Source organism: Stegodyphus dumicola, chromosome 1, assembly GCF_044657685.1.
Source record: "Stegodyphus dumicola isolate Sdum_Otavi_A_Nest chromosome 1, ASM4465768v1".
In the NCBI taxonomy this organism is placed as follows: domain Eukaryota; kingdom Metazoa; phylum Arthropoda; class Arachnida; order Araneae; family Eresidae; genus Stegodyphus; species Stegodyphus dumicola.
The window spans coordinates 292478007-292501383 of record NC_140768.1 but is presented as its reverse complement, the minus strand read 5'-3'; the positions used below and the strand labels follow the sequence as shown (position 1 = coordinate 292501383).

The following is a 23377-nucleotide window of genomic DNA, read 5'->3' as shown; positions in this document are numbered from 1 at the left end:
TTTAAGAGGGCTACACGAACTAATTTAATTCGAGGCCCTTTTTTCTTCCCGTACACGCATCACCCTACAAGAGTGCTCGCACCTTATTTATTTATTTATAGACGGCTCAAATCCACAGCACCCAGAGCAGGCTTTTAGGGTTTAGGCGAGGAAACGCGAGTTTAATAAATAAGGCTTTGAGGCCACTAACGCAGTTCTTCTTTATTAGAGAAGTTTTCGGCGATCCCAAAGAGGTGAACGGTTTTAGGGATATTAACATCAGTACGAGGGATGCTCCACCAACCACGCTTCCTTAGCACATGTGCTGGATGGGGAATCTCCGAAATTTGTGACGAGGCAATAGCGGGATATTGTTGGTAAATCTATTCACGGATTAAACTTTTAACACCCGAAAGAGGTGATTTATTTTTTCTAACTCTGTCTCTTTGTGATCAATAAAATATACACTAAGCTCACATAAGTAAGTCATAGCTCTGATATAATCTCTGATTGATAATGTAAAATAAAGAATTTATCAGTGAGTGTCTGAGTTCGTTTACTTTAGAAACACAGTAGCACCTAGAACCACTAAATTTTGAACACATGTAGTCCTAAGCCCGACTATGTGCACCTCGAAGGCTAAATTTTTGATTTATTTCTTCATTTGTTTAATAGCTTGTAAGAGTTTTATATTTATAAAGATTTACGAAATCAATGCATATATTATGCCCTCACTCACGTTGTCATAACAATACACGCATATTTTATGGTATAACTATTCTTCTCAATATATGTTGGTGGTGCTGATGTTAGCTCAAATATCGACTGTTTAATCTTTTTTGTTAAAATTTTTTTATTGAAGAATTCTATGGTTATCAACATATATATTATACCGCTTTTAAAAAATCTTTTTTTTTTTTTTTCAATTCTAATTCTTATTGATTATTAGTGCAATCAATTATTTGGCGAATCTTTCTCAAAGAATTTCATATTAAAACAAGTTAAGAAAATAATTTACCAATAATATTGGATTCGCGTGAGTTTGCGTACTTCGAAGATTTGGAGTAATTGACGATAACACTTGATAAAGAATCAACGCAAATTATTCACCAGTATTACACAGGAGAGTTACAAACACACGTTTACAGTCGTCAAAAAATTGCGATAAACACGCCGAAACAATCTGCAACGCGGCCTTCAGGCTAGAACGGTGAAGACAGCTTCACGGCAAAGCACCAAAGTGCAGCTCCCGACTCGATTCGGTCGCACTCTAGCTAATCTCTAAACTAAAAAAACTACCACTGAACTCAACTTCTCCGCGTACAGGAAGCTTCTCCGCATACAGGAAGCGTATGCATAGCGGCAGTAGCACCTACGCATTGTTTCGTGGCCGATCGATATGGCACCGAGTTAAAGGAGACAAACCTGTAAATATAATTGTTATGAGCTAGAAAATACGTCAGATTCCTTCATCTTAATTCATTTAATAGCTTCTCAAAAATACAAGGTATATTATTATTTCTTTCAGTTGCTTAAAGCAATGAAAAATTTAAACATGAGTAACAGCCAGCTGAATTTCAAATAACTTCGTAAAACGAAATCACTATCTGTGCTTGAAAAACCAAGACATTTATTTGAGTAAAACATTAACAGTACGCTTAATGAATATATTTTCTTGAAATATATTATTGTTGTTTTATGTGATTATTGCAAAACCTCGAGGGCTATCTGCCTAAGAAGAGGAATGTCTTCGTGAAGGAATTTCTAAGGGAAGCTGGCTCGCATACACGTTATATACATGGAAAAAACCCCAAACTGTTGTTGTTGTTGCTAATGCTTACTTCTCTGAACCACACACATCCCAAGCCTAGAAAATTTCTTGTGGCAAGAAGCACAAGTTTACGCCTGCCGTTAGCAACAACCTTGAGCATCTTACAAGTGACATTGCGATTTAGCTCAGTTCTGCCCCAATTTTGATTGAGAGCCTCCCGGTGGGACGAGTTTTAGTGTCTGCCACTCCTCTACCCACAATCTCTCGAGAAGACTTTCGGCTCGCCGCATGTTTAGAGTACCCCTAGGCCACACAGACACTATACATTTTCAAATATCCGTGCCTTTCCCAGAATACGAACCCAGGTCCTTCGGCACTTTATCGACTGCTCTGCCACTGGTCCGCCCCTGAAATAGAGTATTAAACGAGGAATGAAAATCATTTCTAAAAGAACATAATTTTTCATTTATTCAGCTTACTTGCCTATACTAAATTGTACTTTTAATTAAAAATTTTAGTTCTTTGAGTTCTTTTCTAAACGAAAATTCCTTATTTTTATTGAAATTGAATACACAATATACGATTGAATTTATATATGATTCCATTTTCCATGCAAGCGGAATCTGTAAAGAATGAAGCCTATCAGGCATGTGCTACTGTTGCAAAGATCAGTAGATTGATCGATTAATATCAAAACCCAGCGTTCAATGACGACAAGAGCACGGGTTCTTTTCCTTTGATTCCTCGTTCGTAAATTTCTCTCGTGTCTTAAATTGCAACGGAAACTGATGCGGTGAATTATAATTCGTCACTAGACCATAATTTGGTTTATTGACGGGAGGGAAATATAAAAGCTAAGCCATTCCTCCCATCTTGACAGTTTTCTTTCCCCCGTAATGGCGGGCGGCACTTGCCTCTAGCGGCATTATCCACTTCTAAGCCCAGAAGTGGTGGCCATTTTATTGTGGGGGCAATCTAATAGGCGGCCACCGTTATCTCCTATGAAGGGACAGACAACTTTACATCCATGCCTTCTCCGGGATTCGAACCCGTGCCCCTTGGTATCGCAGTCAGGCTTCCCCGGGGCTGTCCAGGGCTGCAGCCTGGTAGCTAGTGGTTGACTCCCGCCGAGTTGGTAACCAATTCTGCATGGATATATCTATACCTGGGTCAGAAGCCAACTCAGCGGTTTACCTCCCCTAACCACTATGCCTTCAGGGCGCAGTCAAAATTTGTACACCCCGAATTCAATTCCGTGAAAGAGTAGCCTAATTTTCTTTGAGAATGAGACACAGGATTGGAACTGCATAGGATCAACAGCTTCTCTGGCAGCATAGGATCGAAACTGCAGCTGGAAAAGCGGTTTCGATCCTCTACAGGTCAGTATCTGTTTTTATGCAAGTATTTATCCTACGTCTATGTCAATCCTCTGCAGTTTGTACTGGAGAAAATAACAATAACATTATTTCCTTCTTGATTAGACTTAAAGGTTTGCCTACGCTATGACACTCTTATTTGTATGATAGTGTCTTCTCTGCGCTGTACTGATCCGAAGTCGATTTTATGCCGTGTCAGTCTTTTACCTGTATCGATTCTTTTACTACGCCCTAATTGCTGTAGTGATTCGGAATGCAGGCCGTCGTACCGATGGACCTGGGTTACAATCACGAAACAGGCATGGATGTTTATAAAGCTTCGTGGTTTTATCGTCATAAAGTGGTTTGTGGTTAATATTATGAAAAGCATTAAGTCCATTTACACCTGTTTTGCAGTGTTTAAGCCATAGCCAATATGGGAAAAGGAAGTTGCGAAATCATCGACTGATGTTTGCTTCGCTGTGACGAACTTCTCTTAAATTTGAAAAAGTCGGAACTTTCAGGTAAAATCCTTAAGCCAGTTTTTATGAAGTAGCAAGCCCTGGTTGCTTAGCAACGAAGCTCTGCGTAAATCGCTTACATTAAAGCCACCGTCTGAACGAAACTTAAGCGTACAGTGTCTGTGTCACATAGGATCACTTAAAATAATTTCGAGCCAAAAGTCCACTCATGTAATTTGGTGTTAAGAAAGAGAGGCTGGACTCCTCTTGGTGTTCTCTATCAAAATTGCGGGCGGAGATGCGCTGTTAATGCGTTGGGATTGTACCTGTACGACCGGTTAAGTTCTGGTTTCTTACCTACTTGTACCTATACATATCAGTCCTATGCCGATGTTATGTCGTTATATGGGTTAGAAAAATGCAAGCATTTTCATTGCATAGGAAATTGATTAGTATATGTTCATTTGTAACATAAAATGTATCGTGTAATTGCTTGCATTTATTACATTAACAACCGCTAATATTATTTCAAAGGCTAAAATGAAATCAATATAGAGCTTCCATGTTCATGCCTTTAAACTCTAATTTTATTAATTTTTTAATGATTATGTGTTTCAATAAAGATACGGCATTATCAGATGTTACATTTTGGCATTAAAATGCTCTAAAAAAATTCCACTATATGAAGAAAATCTGAGAACAATCTTAACTGGTAAACCTAATATACTATTAGTCAAGGTAGCATATTAATTTCTTCATTAAATTTGCTGATTTTGGGAAAGAAATATGACAAAAACCAATTGAATTGAGAGGGGAAGAGGAATTTGAAGCAGTTACTTGTAAAATAGATGAAAAGAAGTTCACAGTGAGTAAGAAAAAAGCCATAAATAGACATACAATAAAATATTTAGTGTTCATAAAATATTCATATATTTTCCATTTTCATAGGAATGGCATACCTACCTATATAATGCCGTTTTCTCTCTGGGATGCTATTCCTTGCAATGGCATTCAATAAAATTTATTCACGTAAAGCTTCATTCAACTCTGTGACTAAAAATAAAATGCATTTGTAAACTATCCATTTCTAAAAAGAAACTAGGCATAAAAACTCTAGGTTTCTATGTAGCTCAAAAGGAAACTTGAAATCGGATTTATTCGTAAAACATTTCATGAATTTCTTAGCAAACACTAAAACATTTTGACTGCGAAAAATTTCTGAGTTACGAATAAAGCAACTTTTTACGTAAAATAGAACATTGTTTTGTTAATATTTGTATTTAAAATTCTTATAGGTGAATCTTATAGGTGTTCATAGTGTTTTATTAAGTCTTTTTAGTTAATAAATTTTGTAGAATAATTTACGTTTATTTCCTGCATTATAATACTTTGTATTTCTCATCATTTTGTAAGTTTATTTGTCTGTATTCTGTTGCTTATCTTCCAAGTTTGACTTGTAAATAAGATGGAATCGAAGGTATGGTTAGATCCCCCCTGCTGACATTAGTGAAGATTTTTATCACAAATTAATTACGTTTCGCAGTTCTTAGACAAGACCTATATAAGCCTTCGAAAACGTGTCATTCGAAACCACTTCTATATAGAAGTGATTTTTAACACAAAAGAACGTTAATCCCGAAAGGGATATTATTCTCTGAACGGCATTTTGCGTCGAATCACTAAAAACGGCATATCACGTTTCAGACTGTTGCCGCAAAATATTATCGCTCTGTATTACAATTAAAAAAAAATTAAATAAATGCATGTTTCTCGCGATGTGAAAAACAATGGTACCCAAAGCCATCAAACTTTGAATAACGTAGCCCTCCACTCGAATACGGGCAACTAGAAGCCCGAATTTGGGATTTCTTATGTAAACAAATTCCTAATTAAGAAATTCGATGATTTCAAAGCGAGCAGTAGCGACAATGTACGATTGAAAACATTTTCAACTCCAGCGCGCGAGACTGTCCATTGGAAACTCTAAAGATATGCTGTTTTTAAACATTTTTGATTTTGCTCTTTATTCGAATTTCATAGTGTGGAAGCGCCAAGAACGTGATATTTAATGAATACTGTACACACATAAAACGCTAATAATAAAAGACAAAAAAAGTTTCGTAAAGATATTTTAGTAAGAAAACTGAACACTGATATGATGAACTGAGAAAAGCTGGAAAGAACTGAAACGTTTATGCCAACACTTAACGCTGCATCGGAATTTATAAACGTATACTGCTGTGCTGCGTTTGAAATTTTTATAATTTTGCAGCTGAATTTTATGTAGCGTAAATCCGAAAGAAGTCTCGCTTAATAATAAAGCTAAAAAGACAAAAAGAAATGAGTTATTAGGAGTGAGTGGTAGACTACGAGCTTAGCCAGAGCATAAGAAAACCTTAACAAACCCTATTAGGCGTCTGTTAAAATCCGAAACCTTTAAGTTTCGTTTTATTTATTTTTTATTTATTTATATTTTTAAGCCCAAATGAGCGTTAGACCAGAAGAGCTATTAGTCTCAAAACGGGGTTCATTCCGCATAGAATGACTGTAAAAGTTTGAATCGCCTTTCAAATTATTGCCACCATATATTATCGCCCTGTATATCTAAAGAAATTAAATAATGCATGGATGTATGCATGTTTTTCGCATTGTGAAAAACAACGGTACCTACAGTCATCAGATTTTGAATAACGTAGTCCTGCACACGAAGATGGCCAATTGGAAGCCCGAATTTTGAATTTCCAATTTGGTTTATTGTGTAATTCATATTTTTAAAACTTTGACGAATTTTTGATTAACAAACTCAAAAGCCAGAAGCCTTTAACGTTGTAGGGGGAAGAATATTTTTATCTCCAGCATTTCTGACTAAGAGAGGAATGTCTGCATGCAGAGGCTGTCTATCGGAAATTATATAGATATGTGGTTTTAAAATATTTTATTGTATATTTCAAATTGTGTAAAACGATTTTTTTATTAACAAACGATTTTTTATTAACAAACGATTTTTTTATTAACAAACTCAACGATTTTAAAGCGAGGAATAGCAACACTGTACGAAAAAAGAAAAAATTATCTCCAGCGTGCAAGACTATCTGTCGGAATTTCCAAAGATAGGCTGTTCTTAAATATTTTATGGTATTGTTGCTGAATTGAATTTTTAGTGTTTTAAGAGAGAAGAAAATTATATTTAATAAATAAGGGTAACACACAAAACTTTAAAAAATGTCCCTTTGGACGTGGTATAAAATCTTAAAACTGTCGGATATTTTTTAGCCCAAAGGGGCAATTTGCCTAGAAGGGCTATTAATTTAGTTTTGGCATTTTGCGTTCGTTCACTATAAACGGTGTTTCACTTGACGTTTCAAATTGTTGCCACCAAATATTAGAGTCCTGCATTATATTTAAAAAAGTTAAATAATAAAGAATCTGCATGTATGAATCTCCAGCGCGCGGTACTGTGCATCGGAGATTCTAAAGATACGCTCTTTTTTAATTCTTTTGCGATATTGCTGTTGAATTGCATTTTATGCTTTAAGTGCGAAGAACGTGGTATTTAATATATAAAGGCGTAAGGCACAAAACGTTAAACGTTAACGTAAAACGTTTCAGGCGTAATATAGAATCTAAAAGCTTTCAAATTTTTTTATATTTTTTTTTAAAGCTTTCAGACGTCTTGTTTCTTTTGAGCAACCTTGTAAATGGGAGGCTTTGAGCAACAGTCAGTCAGTCAATTCGCATATTTCAAAACCATAGGCCTATTTCACACGTGATCTGTTACTGGAGCATTAATTTGAGCTGCTTTAAACTTTGCTCCGCGAGTGATTTTGATGATCTGTATTATTCCTTTTGTGTTAAGGAGACTTATCTATGTGCTTTTTATCCCCTTTTCGGGTTATTTATAGATGTTTATTTTGCAGTATGAGCCAATATTGATCACAAAATTTCAAGTCTTGCTGCTCGCTTGCCCCAATCATTTAAGATCTTTTCTAACCCGCAGCAAGTAACAATAAATCTAAGTTTTCTTCTTCTGCACTCTTTGTAGAAGTGTTCGTGCGAGGGAACATTGTTAGGAACGATTTAGTAGATTAAGACCGTCTTTGTTGTCAGTTTCAATACAATGTCGATACTTTACATCTGTAAAATATTTCGTATTTTTTACAAAAGTATTTTCAAATTTTCATACACTTGTATCGTAGCTGAAATTATAAAGCAGCGATACTTTTCAAAGCCATTCCTATTGTTCTCTAATTACTTAATTTTACTGCGTTCATTTGTTCCATAAATAACTAATATTTGTTTTCGCAAATATTGATATCTTGAAAGTTACTTGTAGAGTTTGAAGAAAACAAAGAAATGTGTTTTAAATAAAAGTAATTCTAAGAAAACATGCAAATGCGGTTAAACTAGGGGTGAAATAATGCGTCCGCTAAAATCGTCTGGGATAAAACGAAGCGATGGAAGACATCGCCATACAAAACATCAGGGAAGAGGAAGCGAAAACAGTAATCTCTCATAGTTTTTAAAACATTCTCGTACAAAATACTGCCATAAAAATTTGAAATGTTCGCAAAAATATATTTTTGAAAGATTTTGGTTTTCTTAAGCTGTAAAGTACATATTCCTGTGAAGCTTTACAATTTGTATACTTTTCCATACGTTTTTCAAAACGGTCCTTTGAAAGTACAAAATGTTTTTTCATTTGTCTTTTACCTTATTGTTTTAACACTGCGAAGTTTTTTCTTTTTCCATCTTCATTTGTTCGTCTTGTTTTCTGTTTTTAAATGACTTCGTCGAAATATTTTCATCGAGAAAACAAAAATGCGTTCAAATGTTTAAAATATATACTTTTTCAAGGCCATTGCTCAGAAGTGGCATCACATCCACCAGCTACCCTCAGCGCGTCAAAAGAAACCGTTCCCGATATTTTTACTTACATGAAAACCAGTTCTTCAGAGAAATGGTACCAGGGAAAGTGCTTCAAATGAAACATCTTTGGTTCTATTTCAGAAAGCATTCCATAGCTAGGCCGGACATAGCTTTCATCCAATTGTGTTTTGGCTAGGAACACTCTAGTGCAGCGAACGCCAAACCAGTAGCTCGCGATCGACGGTTTCATAAATCGCGCTAAAGAGGTTATCACATCTAGCGACGGTTCCTGCTAGATGGAAATTTTCTGAGAAACGAGATTCTGGTAGCACTGGTTTTAACGGCCCCCCTGGATGCGTAGTCTCGCCTAGCTACAGAAACGATGTACCGGCTGCGCGGGATTTTTTTAAACGTCGCGCCGAAAATGTTTCGGATGGAGCTCTGTCCCGGTTAGAGATCAACCAATCAGACAAAAGTTATGCTTCTGAAAGTTCACGTGATCCCCATCTGAACGATATGGTATTCGATGATATTACGGGAGATATATTCATGCAGACGTACGTGTACGTAGAGATGCCACGAAAAAAATCTCTTCTAAATCCATTTTAAATCAGTTTTATAATTCGTTTTTGAAAAAAAAAGAGTCCTTTATTCTGTGGCTACGTACAGATGTCAGGCAGAAACATCGTTAAACTGCATTCGATAGCGCTCAAAATGGATATTTTTTGTTGGGATATGGTACCCAGAACTTTTTGTGATTACGATACTTCCTTTACTTCGTACAAGGAAGTAAAGTGGTTAAGTGCACCAAGTACTGAAGAGATCTTTCAAAAACAAAATACATATATTCAATACTTATTAATTATATGTATAGTGTTTTCTCGGAAAAATGTGTTATGAATTCTTATTTCTTAGTTCGTTAAGAACTAAACTAGAAAATGAATTCACTCTAAAATAATGCTTTATGCTGAATATTTTCTCGTGTGTCAACACTCCTATGAACTTTATTCAAGGTTAAAGTTCTTTGTTGTTAAAACTCGTACCTTACTTTCTACTTTCTTCGCACTTGTTACATTATTTTCCTTAAGTAAATATTGAGCTTCCTTGAAGGTATTTTCATTTTCTTAGATGTAACTTATGGCGTAAGTGAGGGATGAGAGTAATGCAAATACATCTGGAACATGATTCTAACATAGTAGTTAAGTTGTAAGAATTCCGAATAAGTTTTCTTTTAATATGAATTGAGTCTTCCTGTAAGGCTATTTTTCTCGATAGAATAAAAAAAATTCTATCGAGAAAAATATTTATTTCAGAAAGATAAATTCACATAATGAGAAGCTACAAAACCTTAAAAAGTTTCAAATAAATAGTAGTTCGAATTCTGTAATTTATACTTACATAAATGCATTCATAATAATCTATGCTTATATGGTAGAAACATATAGAAATTTTGGGAAGAAAGGAAGTATGTCCTTGTATAAATTCGAATCGCGCATTTTCCAGGGCTAGCTGGATATCTTATCACATACATGCGAAAACACGATAATTCTTTTTACTCTCCCCATTTAAAGGGCGAATGAGATGAGGCACAAAACCCAGTCGACCAAATCTAAGTGGTTATGAATTCTCATCCACTAGATTTTAGCTAAGGCACTACTGTAAACTTATTTAGAGTTTTTGGAGAGCGAAAAGTGACAATTTTGGAAGAAGAAAGAGAAAAAAGTTTCTGGAGAGTGAAAATGCCCTCACTGGAATATCGAACAACAGATCTTACAGTGCTAGATGTACCTGCTTCTACTTACAGCACGAGAGCAAGCGCAGGATAATGCGATATTTTCTTCTAATATAAGAAATCATAAAACTTTACGATGATGACGATTCTCATCACTATCATAAGTAGAAGAACATAATATCATATTCACATAGTAAGTTTATGTAAATAATCAGTCAAAACAATTCAGGTTCATATAAATTTAACTTTTATATTATAATTGCATATTCACTTAGTATAATCATAATATCATAATCACATAGTAAATTCATATAAGTAAACAGTCAAAATAATTTATGCAGATATGAATTTATATAATAATTGCGGATTGCGTTTTTTAACTCTTTCGCATCCGCAAAAGCCAAAATCTGTTTCTCTTAAACATCTTAAACGATCGTGTATACAAATTTTTGTTGGAATGTATTTCCTTTCCCCCAGGCCACGTAGAATGCTACGTCGTAAATAATAACCTACTTAAGCGATTACTTCTTTATTGGGGATCTTTGTGCTGTTTCACTCATTGTATGCAATTTCACTTTAGGACAGGATTTCAGCTGCAGGCATCAGTAACTAAACGTCGACGTTATACAGAGGACAGAATAGATGCATTCAAATAAGAGAGCTTCAAAATTGTTTCGGTACAAAAGAATGACTGGCATTTCGTTTAACAACTCCGAAACCAATAATCCGTGCACTAACGTGATGTAGGAAATAATCAGGTAGATAGGAACGCAGGCGTTCGGGCGATATGCCGAATGCACAGGCGTTTCGGGTGACTTCGCTGTGAAACAGTTATTAATAAATATACAAAATATAATATTTTGATAAAGTTTTGTTCAAATCTGAAATAGAGATTATACTGATTACTTCCATTTTGTCAGAATATAAAAAATGCATTTTTGCCTAGTGTCTCAAAAAAAAGGAAAATAATTCTTTCATATTTTTACGTCTCTAATTTTTTAAACGGCGCTAATGATATCGCCAAGTCTTAAGAAAAAGTTAAAACTTACATAGCAAAAAATTTTACTTCTTGCAGGGAGTTTGCGACTGCCATATATCCCCGATTACATTTAATACAGCATCAAAAGCACTTTCTCGTTCCAAGGTGTTGAAGCGTTTGGATTTTTTTTTTTATTTGCAGCTTTTCCAATTACTCCTCCATATGCTTTTGTTCATAAATAGTTTCGTTCTCTGGGCATTTTCTTATTTTCTAATGCAGGTAAAACTCCTCTTTCTTGGAAGAATGGTATATAACCTTCCTCATTCCTTCTTTAATCAAAAAATAGTAACACATTTTGAAGAAAACTGTAGGAAATATGAGAGAAATACAACGGTAAAGCTACGTTCAGACGACAGTGTAAAAGGCGTAAATGGCTTAAGCCGAGCTGCGTTACCAGGCAACCACTCTCTGCTACGTCACAAATTCTTGTTTAGGGCTCTTGGGATAAAGTTCGAAGTTTGTAACTTATGCTGACTTGGAATAAGCGTCGACCAATCAGAGCGAGCGCACGAAACCTGAATGGGCAAAGAGAGCGAGAAAGCTGTAGACGCATCCACGCATGCGCAAATTTAGTTTGTCTAAGTGGATGCGGCTTAGACCCTGTGTCGCAGGTGTGAACGGAATTCCCGCATTTTATTACTTGTGACTATGCCTCTGTGGCATTTACGTCGCCGCCTGAAAGCAGCCTAACGTACTTACTCGGAGCTTTTCCAGGCCCACAAGCGGTCGAGGGATAAAGTCGCTGAACACTGGTATTTCTGACAAAGTGGCTGCGTGCATAGGCTTTTCGTGTTTTACCCCATGTGTATCGTATATACGAGCCAGTTTCTCTTAGAACGTTCTCGAAGAAGGCATCTCTCTTCTTATGCAAGTAGCTCTAGCGTGCTTTGCCTTAATTAAATAAACCAAACCGAAGCTTTTCCCGTGCCGGCCGGACATCCTTTGGCGATTTATCGGTAATCTCGCCAACATTTAAAAATAACGGGGACAGTAATAATAAAAAAGTAGCGAAAAAATATATCACAGCATAAATTTAGCTTAAATTTTTCTTATATCTTATTGTTTATAAAAACAGGTATTCTATTTTATTACCTTTAAAACATACTTTTCGAAAAATAGCTATCGTAAATTGGTTAATTAACGATTGCAAAGACTTTTCAATAACGTTTTTCAATTTAATTATTTTCACTTCAGTGTTAATTTATTTTAATTCACATTTCACTCGAATTCGCAATAATCAAACTACTCTTTCATCGTGAGCCTTTTAAACATTATTTCTTTTCCATTCCTTTGGTTTATTAAAGATGTATCACCGAACAGCATTGCAAGTTATTCTTAACGCGAGCACTATTCAAGTTTTCATATTCTACTTCAGTTTTTTCCAATAAAAATATTCCTCTGCCTCTTATGATTGAAAGTAATTGGCTGCGTATGCATGTAAAAGCAGAATATCTTTCTGAAGACAGGAAAAGTATATTTTTTTAGTCTTCGTTGAAATACTTATTTTTACTGCCTTTAGAAAAGAGCACTTGAGTGGAAATGCTCAGGTTGAAAGCTTGATATATGTCCTTTCTTATAAAAAATATAGAAAGTAAACATAAAAATAAATTATTGAACAGATACTTGAAGCTTGGTTTTATTTCTGCAATGTCTTATCAACTTATTATAACATATATATATATATATATATATTAATTATTAGCTGTGGCAAAGGGCGTTGAGAACTGATATCTTGTCTCTCCTAATAAAAAGAGAAATCTAGTAATTTTGTTACACTTGCGAGGAGTTATCATCATCCACCGCGTGTGCCCTCATAATGTAAATCGTTAACACATCTAGCTATTAATTGAAAAACCGTTGGTTGGAAACTCGTGTAGGGCGCTGTTGATCTTTCATATTTCTCCGTTATAAAAAAGCCTTATTTATAATCTCTATAGTGACATCTGAACTAAAGATGAATGATTACTCGTCACTACGTGGATTTGTCGAGTGCGTCTTGTGCATCTCCCCAGATGCCCTTTAAATGGAAGAGAATGTAAAGAATTATCACATTCCCCTATATGCAAGGAATAGCACATTCCTCTAATGTTATATGGTACTCTAATTATTCATTACCAGTTAGGACTTGTAAATGAATTTCGGGGGGGGCCAGGGGTGCTAATTTGATTTTTAATGTTTCTCCCTCCAAAACTTTATCAGAGCACAGTAGTTTTAAACTCGCTGATACTGCAGAAAGTTTACGCCACACAAGGATGCAATTTTAGAAAATTAATAAGGATTGTTGTAAAATTAATTATCATGGCAGGAATTTGGAGAAAGAATCAAGATTTTGATAATTTGGAGTCCAATCTTACGTACTTTTCCTTTGTTTTCATTAAGAATGAGCCCGAATAACGCCCTAGAAAATCTGAAAATGGATTTAATTAATTTATACTACCAAATAAATCTAAAAATACAGATTTTGATCTGAAAATCTTCATAATCAAATGATCTGAAGATACAATCAAAAGATCTGAAGATACAGATTTGATCAAAGATCTATACATCTGAAGATACAGATAAATCAAAGATCTGAAGATACAGATTTGGTCAATCATTTTGCGTATTATCCAAAAGTTAAACAGCTTGGATTACGGCGAAAAAAATAATCGCTTTATTTGGTAATATAGAAGATATTCTTTTAAAAAAAGAATTAGAGCGTTTCATTTTTATACAAAAACATATGCCGTGACATATCGACATATTTTTCAACAAAAGTACTTTGTTGTCACATTTTCAAAACTTCGAAATCTTTGTAATATGCTTTTCTTTTCACATTTCAGGTGGACGCTGCAAATGCCTGAGAGGGGTGACGCCGCTGTGATTCTGAAGATCCGGAACAAGCTGCTCTATGGCGAGTCTCGGTTTTAAGCGCAATCCCAGCTTAGGGGAGGTAAAAATCCCCCAAAGGGAACCCCAGTCACCGGAACTTAGAATACCTTGTCCAGTGAATCTCGTCAATCAAGGTCAGTTTCCACTTTTATTTGAAAAAAAAAAAAAAATTGTACTGTTTGACCACCACAAATGCAACCTTGGCTGTTGTTTCTCTATTCACACATGGTTACAGTCCCTGCTAGACGGGACTTTTCTGATAAACGAGAAGCCCCACAGAAAGCGAAATCCCGCCTAGCTACGGAACGATGTTGCGGTTACGTGGGATTTTTTTCAAACTTCACCGTAAATGTCTCGCCTAGCTACGCTAAGATGATGCGGCTACGCGAGATTCTTTCAAACCTCAACGAAAATGTCTCGGCTGAAGCTCTGTCCCGGGTAGAGACAACCATTCAGACAAAAGTTCTACTTCTGAAGCCTCACGTGATCTCCAATTTGAGCAATAATCGATTACTGTTTGGCGTTCAAGTCTTTGTAGTAAGTGAAAATGGTAACCTAGCTACATGGGTTTCCTGGAAGTGTGCGGATTCTGAGAATTGTCCCTTTCGACGTCAAGTCCTGCGTAGACGAAAGATAATGTGATTGGGACCTAAAGACTTCAAGTCACTCAACAGAATAGCGTTTAGATTGAAGGAAAGAAAACGTGCGAAATATATTCTGTACTTTTCGATTTAACCTATGGTCTCAAGAATTTTCAAAACAGCCGTCCTTTTCAGGGCCAGCTAAACGGATCCTCTCACGGCCAGCTGATGCGATTGTTTGGGAAAGTGCCAAACAACGTTTACACTACGAAAATGTTTAGATTCGCATATGCGAAGTTGATTCATATGAGAAGCTGCCACTGCCTAGCTCTAACGACATCTAATCAGAAAAAAAATGTAAAGGCATATTTAATTGTTCTGATCCAACGAGGTTAGAAGGGTGAGAATAGAAGGTTGTCAGGGTTCGCAGATTTCTCCACTATCCGAAAATGAACCTAAACTCATAAACCGTACCGCTAGTATTCGAAAATGGATCGAAACATTGTTCTGTGACAAATGAAATATACTTGTCACTATAATGTTCCTTACATGTGTCTTTAAGTAATTATATGTTAAATTTACAATACAGCTCGATTTTTTGTTTCACAGATGATATCTATACTTTACCGTATATATGAAATTACTAAGACGAAGTGTGAAATCTAAATGCGTATCAGTAGTTAGTGCTACTAGTTTCTAATATTTCCTTTAAAAATAAGTCTTGATTAATTCACAATATTATCATAATTTAATAAAGAACAATACACCCGCCCCAAAAAAAATCTGAAAGTTTTCAGATTTTAAATTACGTCTAAAAGGGCGTTTTTTTAACATTTTTTGTGTTACCTTTTTTTATTAAATATCATGTTCTTTGCACTTAAAACCATAAAATTCAGTTCAATAGCAATGTCGCAAAATAATTTTAAAATGAGTATATCTTTAAAATTTCCGATACACAGTTCCGCGCGGCTGGAGATAAAAAGGTTCCCGCCCCCCGTTGAGTGTTGCCATTGCTCGTTTTGAAATCCCGAGTTTGTTAATCACAATTTCGTTAAAGTTTTACGAAATATGAAATCGATAATAAAACAAATTCCACATTTCAAATTTGGTCTTCCACATGTCCATATTCGTAGGAGGATTACATTCAAAATTCGATGTCCCTATGTACCGTTGTTTTATCACAATGCGAGAAATAGACATACATTTAGGCAGATTTTTCATTATTTAATTTCTTCAAATATAATGCAGGACTCTAACATTTGTTGGCAACAGTTTCAGAAGTGAAACGGACATTTATAGTGATTCAACGCGAAATCGCAAAATGAAAATAATAGTCCTTCAGGGACAAAACCCCTTTGGACTAATCATCTATCTATATACTATATACAATAATATATGCTTGTTTGTCTTTTTTACAAATCTACAGTTTAATTCTGATCTTTATGAAACTTGCCACACTTGACCTTAAAAACAAGAGGAAGGTCACTGTCTGTATAAGATTTCTCAAAAACTAGCCCCCAGATGAGTAGGCTGCACCCACAGCAAAATTAAGTTCTATACACCCCGGAAAAGCAAATGTACAGAAACATTTCAGTGTGATTGAAATCAGTTCATTCTTTCCAAGCAACAACCAATTCGTAAATAATTTTTATATTGCCAAACCAGGAATTAAAAACTTTTGACATTTCCGATTAATACGCAAACGTCATAATTTAAATTTTATGTAGTATAATGTTTTCTCAATATCAATAAAAGAATTAACGTGAAGTTAATATAGCGTATCAATTACATAGCGTGTCAATTACACTAACCCAAAATAAAAAATTTGCCAACAGCAGCTATTTATTTAAAATGCTCACATTAATGAAACATTTTCGACATACAATGACGTCACATGCAATGTTTAAATGATTTAAATTGTTTGATGGAAGAACCTTCTATCTTTTTAACATAATTGCAACATTCCAGTGTGACTTTAGATTGGACTGCTATTCTCAAATGTTCATATCCGACCTTTTATTTGCCCAATGGCTTAATGAAAAATTTAGAAACAATGTATTGTTACAAAATGCCCGGCAGCGGTAAGATAGCTTCCCGCAAAGAGGGTTTAGGGTTGCCAGAAACTCGCAAGGAAAGGCAGGGTTTTCAGCTTTGGAGTGAAATCTCCCATTTGACGACAAAATTCACAATACGCTATAGACGGAGCAAGAACATTCTAGAACAAATTTTTACCGGTTTTCTGCAGAATGTTCTCGAAGTCGGGTCAAAATCTATAAATATCCTGCTTGTATTCGGAGTAGCAGTTTATCATGACGAGTATCTTGAGTATGCTGATTTCAGTAGTAGTGTCTTGAATTCAGAGATTAGCTCGAAAGCGATTGATCGAGTCGGGAGCTGTGCTTTAGTGCTTTGCGTGAAGCTGTCTTCACCGTTATAGCCTGACGGCCTGAAGGCTGGATTGCTGATTGTTTCAGCCTGTTTATCGTCGTTTTTCAACGACTGAAACGCTTCGTTCGAACTGTTCTGTGTAATACTGACGAATAAATTGTGTTTTGATTCTTCATCAATTGCTGTCATCAATCACTCCAAATCCATGAACCCGTAGAAACAGTACAGAGAACCGTAACAGTATAGAGACAGTTATGTTCTTAATAGCGGGAAACATTAAAAATTAACCATATTCTCTCCAGGATTTATACCAAGGATCTACGACTGGTAACTGAGGAAGCAAACCACTTGCACCACTATCTTAATTTTTAAGTTTTAATATCTCTAACAAATATAACTCATAATGCTTCTAATTACGACTTCTTTAATTATGCTCCATTGTACGTAATACTTTCAGACCCGCTTAACAATGTTTTTGATTTATTCTTTAAAATTTTTCTGCTATTTGAAAGTTTGGCTTAAAAAATTTCCATATGAACGATAAAACTACGGTAGGTTCCTCCTTTTTTAAAAATTTCTTAGTTCCAGTCTGTCATTGGTGATACAGCTTTGTTAAAATACAAATTTATGTTCTCTTTGCATTCGTAAAATCGAAACAGGAAGTAATGCTTGCGAATGTGTAAAATACACAAACAGATTAAGTTACCCCTTCACTATGTATCTAGCACTTTTGTGTGTATCACTTAAGTTCCGTAAGTGTAAGCGTAGCTTGAGTGTCATTCACACCTGTCTACGGGTTTAAAGCAGCTTCCTCGCATTTTGGAATATTCATTGTGGAAGATAAGCCCACCCCAATATATGCATAAGCAGAGCATTAGTCTTTTGGGAACGCCTAATACCTTGAACAAATATTTCATCCAACGATTGCGGTTAGAAATTCCAACATAACATATTGTCAGAATTTTGTAGCAACGGAAAAGCAGTAGATTCCCAACCGTGTTTGCAAATTAAATAATTCAGTAAAAGCTTCTTGTTTGCATAATACCTGAGTAATAAACAGAATGAGAATGATACATACTTCAAAAATATATGCTAATGTTTCCTAAGCACTAGCAGATAAAATCATTTTACTCTGGTCATCAAAATTAAAGACTAATGACAGAAATAAAACGTAACTGATACTTATTGAAAAATTATTAATATAAATTTGTAGAAAAGGATTAGTTAATAAGTAAAAATCCTTTCCTTATTTCAATATAATGGATATTGAACCTTGTAGGAAGAACAAAGCTAAATTTTCAGAATGAACAAAATATTTTTATTTGAATTTTTAAAGAGAACAAAAAAATAAATACTGCAGCTCTTAACTATCAAAATTTTGAACTCTTAACTACTACAGTTCAAAATTCTTACAACTATTAAAAAATACTCAAAATCTTAAACTCTCTAAACAAAATATATAAAAATCTTCCGAATCCTCTTCTTGTTGCCACACCGTAAAATGCAAGTTCTTGTCCTATTATTTATATTTCACGTTCTCTTTAAGTCACGATCTTTACATAATATAAATTACAATGTTTGAAAAATTCAAATATTGAAATTTCAATATTCGTAAAATATTGAAATTAAAACCAAATGTATGGAAACTGGAAAATAATGGAAGAATTATGTCACCTCTGGTGGAAAACAGTTTGCTTTAATATGGAGTACGGTCACCTCGGACAGATATGTATACCTCACACCGTAATTTGATAAACTTTAGCAAGTGTTGATCAAGCCTTGTGGAACTTCACGTCACTACTAAAAGTGCACATTTCAGCTTCTAGAGGGTCCCGAGCAGAATTTGGCGATGAGTAACTTTTTTAAACTTATATGACGTCATTATTCTCCTGACATTTTTAAGTGAAAATAGATCGATGTGTACATGGACACCGAGTTTGCGCAATTCTTTGGTTTCATGGTTCCATTGATGATGACTACTGCACGAGTTTAAATGGTCCTTCTGGAAGCTGTTGAGAGTGGGACACAAACCACTGGTTTTCTCGCATACGGTTCAACTGGTTTTGTGCAGCAGTAGAACGGATGATTCGAGTTACCTGTGCAAACTGAAGGTCTAAAACAAAATCTCTTGTAGTGTCGTCGAGCCGACAGCGACAGAAGAAATCCCTCTTCTGATGCAGTTGTTGCTCTTGGTTAACCTTGATCAGGCTGTCTATCAACTGATCCAACACCAAAAGAGTCTCCAAAGTCTTGACATGACACTTTGAGGGATATTCAAATCTTTGGCGGCCTCCATTTGTACTTGACATCTCTGGATTCTACCAATTATTCGCCACTTTTGTCCTTCACTTAAATGATGCCTTTGAGATATAAATGCTGAATCCTGATCACTCTCAGAAACCACATTTACTTTAAACAACAACGGAATTCTAACATGCGTCCATTGCGCACCACATTGCCAGTCACCGAATTTGCACATTTCCGGCGTTAACGTAAGCACGGAAGTGCAGTTTCGCGTTCAATTGTATTTAATTAACATAAATAATTGCAGCACTAGGCATTGGTTGAAACATTAACTTCGTGAGCATATTTTTCTCATTGTCCTTTACTTTTGAAGACCAGAGTGTAACTGATTTAAAAATCTTCTTGTAATGTACACTGTAATACCATTTATGTTGTTACAGTATCTGCGTGACAGACTGCTTGAACTTAATTTAAATACATTCACAAACCAATTTCTCAAAGCACAATAGACAAAATAAAATTATAAATATTTAAAAAAAAATATGTTACGTGATATGGCTTCGATCGATCAGTTTGCATAGTTTCTGAAAATAAAACACCAAATACTATTAAGAAATAATCTGACTTCAAAGAAGGTTAAATTATTCTAACCGTTTTCATTCAAATTCTTTGAACTTAAATACGGGCAAAATTTAACTTGATATTGGATAGGCTTGCAGGCACCGGATAAAATGCCATAGACTTCAGAAATAATGCTATGGCCTTACCATCTTTTTTAACCTTTAAGGCAAAAGCTAAGATTGTTGTTCCAAAGGTTAAAAACAAATGGCATGTGGGTTACAATGGGTACAGAATCTAAGACACCATATAATATTATTATATGGGATACTAGAGAAACTCCTAATAATTTTATGTAAGAATGAATTATTTAATATTAATCTGAATGCTCTCCACTACTCTGTAAAGAATTTTTCTTGCAAATATGGATTAAAAACTCGTGTTCTTCACAGATTTATACAGCTTTGGGTATACTTCAGAAGTGTCTTATTCTAAACTGCCTATGGCTGGTGCAGACCTCAAAATAAACTCCTTTTTAAGTGCTATTTCATTTACTATATAAAATATTATCTGAAGATATCTTTTATTTTGTGCATACATGTGTAAAATGCCTTCATTCTGCCTCCTCTATTTGATATTGATTTTAACTGAAAAGGTTTCATGCATTTAAAGAAATAAACTAATTTAGGCTTTTGATATTGAAATTAATGCTCAGCAAATATTTAACTTTAAGAGTTCGTATTTAGATTCACGTATGTCGTTGCAGAAATTGATGGAATTTTAGAAATAGGCATCAGTTTGAATAATATTTTTCGAAGCTAATAAATAAGAGAACACGTATCAGAATTTTTGAGATTTTTAATGTTCGCAATATATTTATTTAATATTATTTATTCTTAAACAGAATCTCTAAATTTCGTTATCTATTCAAACTCAAAGCACACAGAGATTTTGTAATCGTATTTAAATAAACTGAATATAAGAATTCTTGTGCTTCTGAATTTAGCATATTATTTCCAAACATTTAACTTTTGGTTTTCATTTTTCTGATTTGTAAAATTATTCGTCAACTAGATTCCTGAGACTGAGATTTTGGAACGAAATTTCTGGAAAAAGTGACTATCATACGAATAGAGCAGGGAGTCTTCAATATAACGTAGGGGTATAGTGATCATTACCTCATATGAATGTATGGGACGAATGTTTTTATTTCTATAGATTGTATCCCATGTAATGGGAGACAGAAGGGAAATAAAATGCTATGATTGTTTTCGATTAATTTGAACTTGCTGCTCTAGGTTACTGAAATGCTAATGTTTCACTTCTTTTTTCTATAGCATGGTATACATTTTTTCACTGATTATAGATTTGATTGACTTCAAAGCTACGTACTTTTGTGTGAATTGACCTAGGCCTTTTCTCAATGTCAGTACAATGAGAGCCAAAAAACGAGATATGGTGAAAATTGCACGCAATTCAACTTATAGTAGGGATCTTTGAGTAGGGATCTACTCAAAGCGTACGTAGTGTCTGTCTACGAGAAGAAGAGCTCCCGCCACAGTATCTGCCGGGTGGCGGTCGCTGTAACAACAAGGCTAGTACATCTCAAATAGGGGCGAAACAAGGGTTGCTTTATTGTTATTTTGTTTTTGGCGACTGTTGGCTGAGGGAAAAAGAGTTATCATTCGTCTTCAAGACACCCCTACGGAAAATGGGTCAAGGCTCGTTTCTACGGCAACAGACAGCTGCAGACTAACTGGCGAGAGCTTTTCTTATGATAGACTGACTGTAAGCCATATTAGATGTATACTGACTGGAAGTCACAACATCTGTCCGACCAGTCCAGCTGATGACGACTGCCCACCACTTTTTTTTGTAAGGGTGCCCCTATGTGGACAATAACATTTGAAAGAGAAAAGCATCTTGTGAAAACTCATCCATTGCGCACCCACCGGGAATCGCAGTTGAAGACTAATATTTATATTTCAACTGCAGACTTAGGACTTTCTAATAAGACAGCTCACCAGCGGTTGAGCGGTAAAATAGTTGATCACTGGGTAGTTGGACCCGGGTTTCAATTCAAGTAGGCAGGATATTTGTCTGAGGGGTTTTGTAGTTTTTTCCGCGTAAAACATAAACACGGACGAGTTTCTCTCGAAACGTCCTTCTCGAAAACATCGCTTTCGCTCCTCGTACGCTTAGAACCCTTCCATAATCCCATGTACACATGTGCTACATTACGTATTCGATTTTGAATGATTGCATAATTCTTCGACGGTATAATGAATACTTTTTAATAATTTTTAATAAAAATAGGAATAATTTACAAATTCTCTTAATTCTGCAGGAGTGTATAATATGTATAGCCTAGCCTTCTAATGGCATTACTTATTTATTTATTATTTATTTCCTTTTTATAAAGATAACACTGTGTGAAGACATTTGTTCAAAAAAAGTTCGAATTGTCTTTAGATGCTGGTAAAGAACAAAATGGTAATATGTATTTATTTTATATAAATGCGGCATAATTCATCGAAAGATAAATTCTACGAAAGATCTTGCTCTTTTCGTGTAAATTTTACTTATCAGCTGTTGATCTGTGTTTTTGAACTCATGTTACGAAGAAATTAAAAAGCAATATCTTTATTTAATTTCAACAGCTTAAATGCTCTTGAGAGTTTATTTAATTTTGCTTTTCTTACGTGTGGTTTGATTTACATAGTAAAAGGCATTATAATTCAGACTTGAAATGTTTACGGTACAATTATTTTCTATGCTTGTCATACCCATATGCAACGCAAATTATATTAATTAAAGTTTTGAAGCTGGTGCAGAATTAGCAATAGAAACTTGTCACCTTTTAAAATTAAACAAAGGATATGAAATGCAAATTTTACCCTCTTACGCATACAAGATTTCTTTAAACACAATATTTATTTTAAAAAAGCTAAATGTGGTCATAACAAAAAAAGTAAATAGTCTCTCGGTCTGCACAAATTCTGCAAATAAAGAACATCCTTTGAATCTAATTAATCATAGCTGCCTCTAAAGAAACCAGTATTCCTTCATTCCTTTGGGCACAAACTAAGAACATTTTTTTTTTCTTGTTTTTGAAAATAGTTTTACATTTAATCCAAAAAGGGTTTGCTGTATTTATGAAATCCTTATTCCTATAACTGTGATAAATTACCTTTATAATTATCTAAATCGTTTCAGCCATTTAGTTCAATTTCCATTAAAATAGCTTAGGCTTAGGTTTCCTAGTGGCAAGGCAATGTCACGTCTGCTCGGAAAATATAAACATAAGTTGTTGTTTTTGGTCTTTAGCCCAAAGCGACGGTAGCCTAAAGAGGCTTTTAGTTTCGAAACGGCATTTTGCGTCGTTTCACTATAAATGACCATTTCACTTTTCAAGTTGTTTCCACCAAATATTAGAGCCCAGTTTTATATTTAAAAAAATTAAATAATGAAGAATCTACATGAATGTATGTATGTTTCTCACATTGTGAAAAAAAAACAATGGTACCTAACA

The 23377-nt window shown here is 34.9% G+C and overlaps 1 protein-coding gene across 1 annotated transcript in view; it reads left to right on the top strand.

The window, feature by feature from the left end:
- Nucleotides 1–23377, top strand: part of LOC118193542 (teneurin-m-like) — an 826904-nt gene that overhangs the window by 538670 nt on the left and 264857 nt on the right. The window contains exon 4 of the mRNA XM_085808642.1: nt 14026–14208. Within this exon, the coding sequence (XP_085664768.1) occupies nt 14094–14208 (115 nt within the window). The 5' untranslated portion in view covers nt 14026–14093. The remainder of the gene's footprint in view (nt 1–14025; nt 14209–23377) is intronic.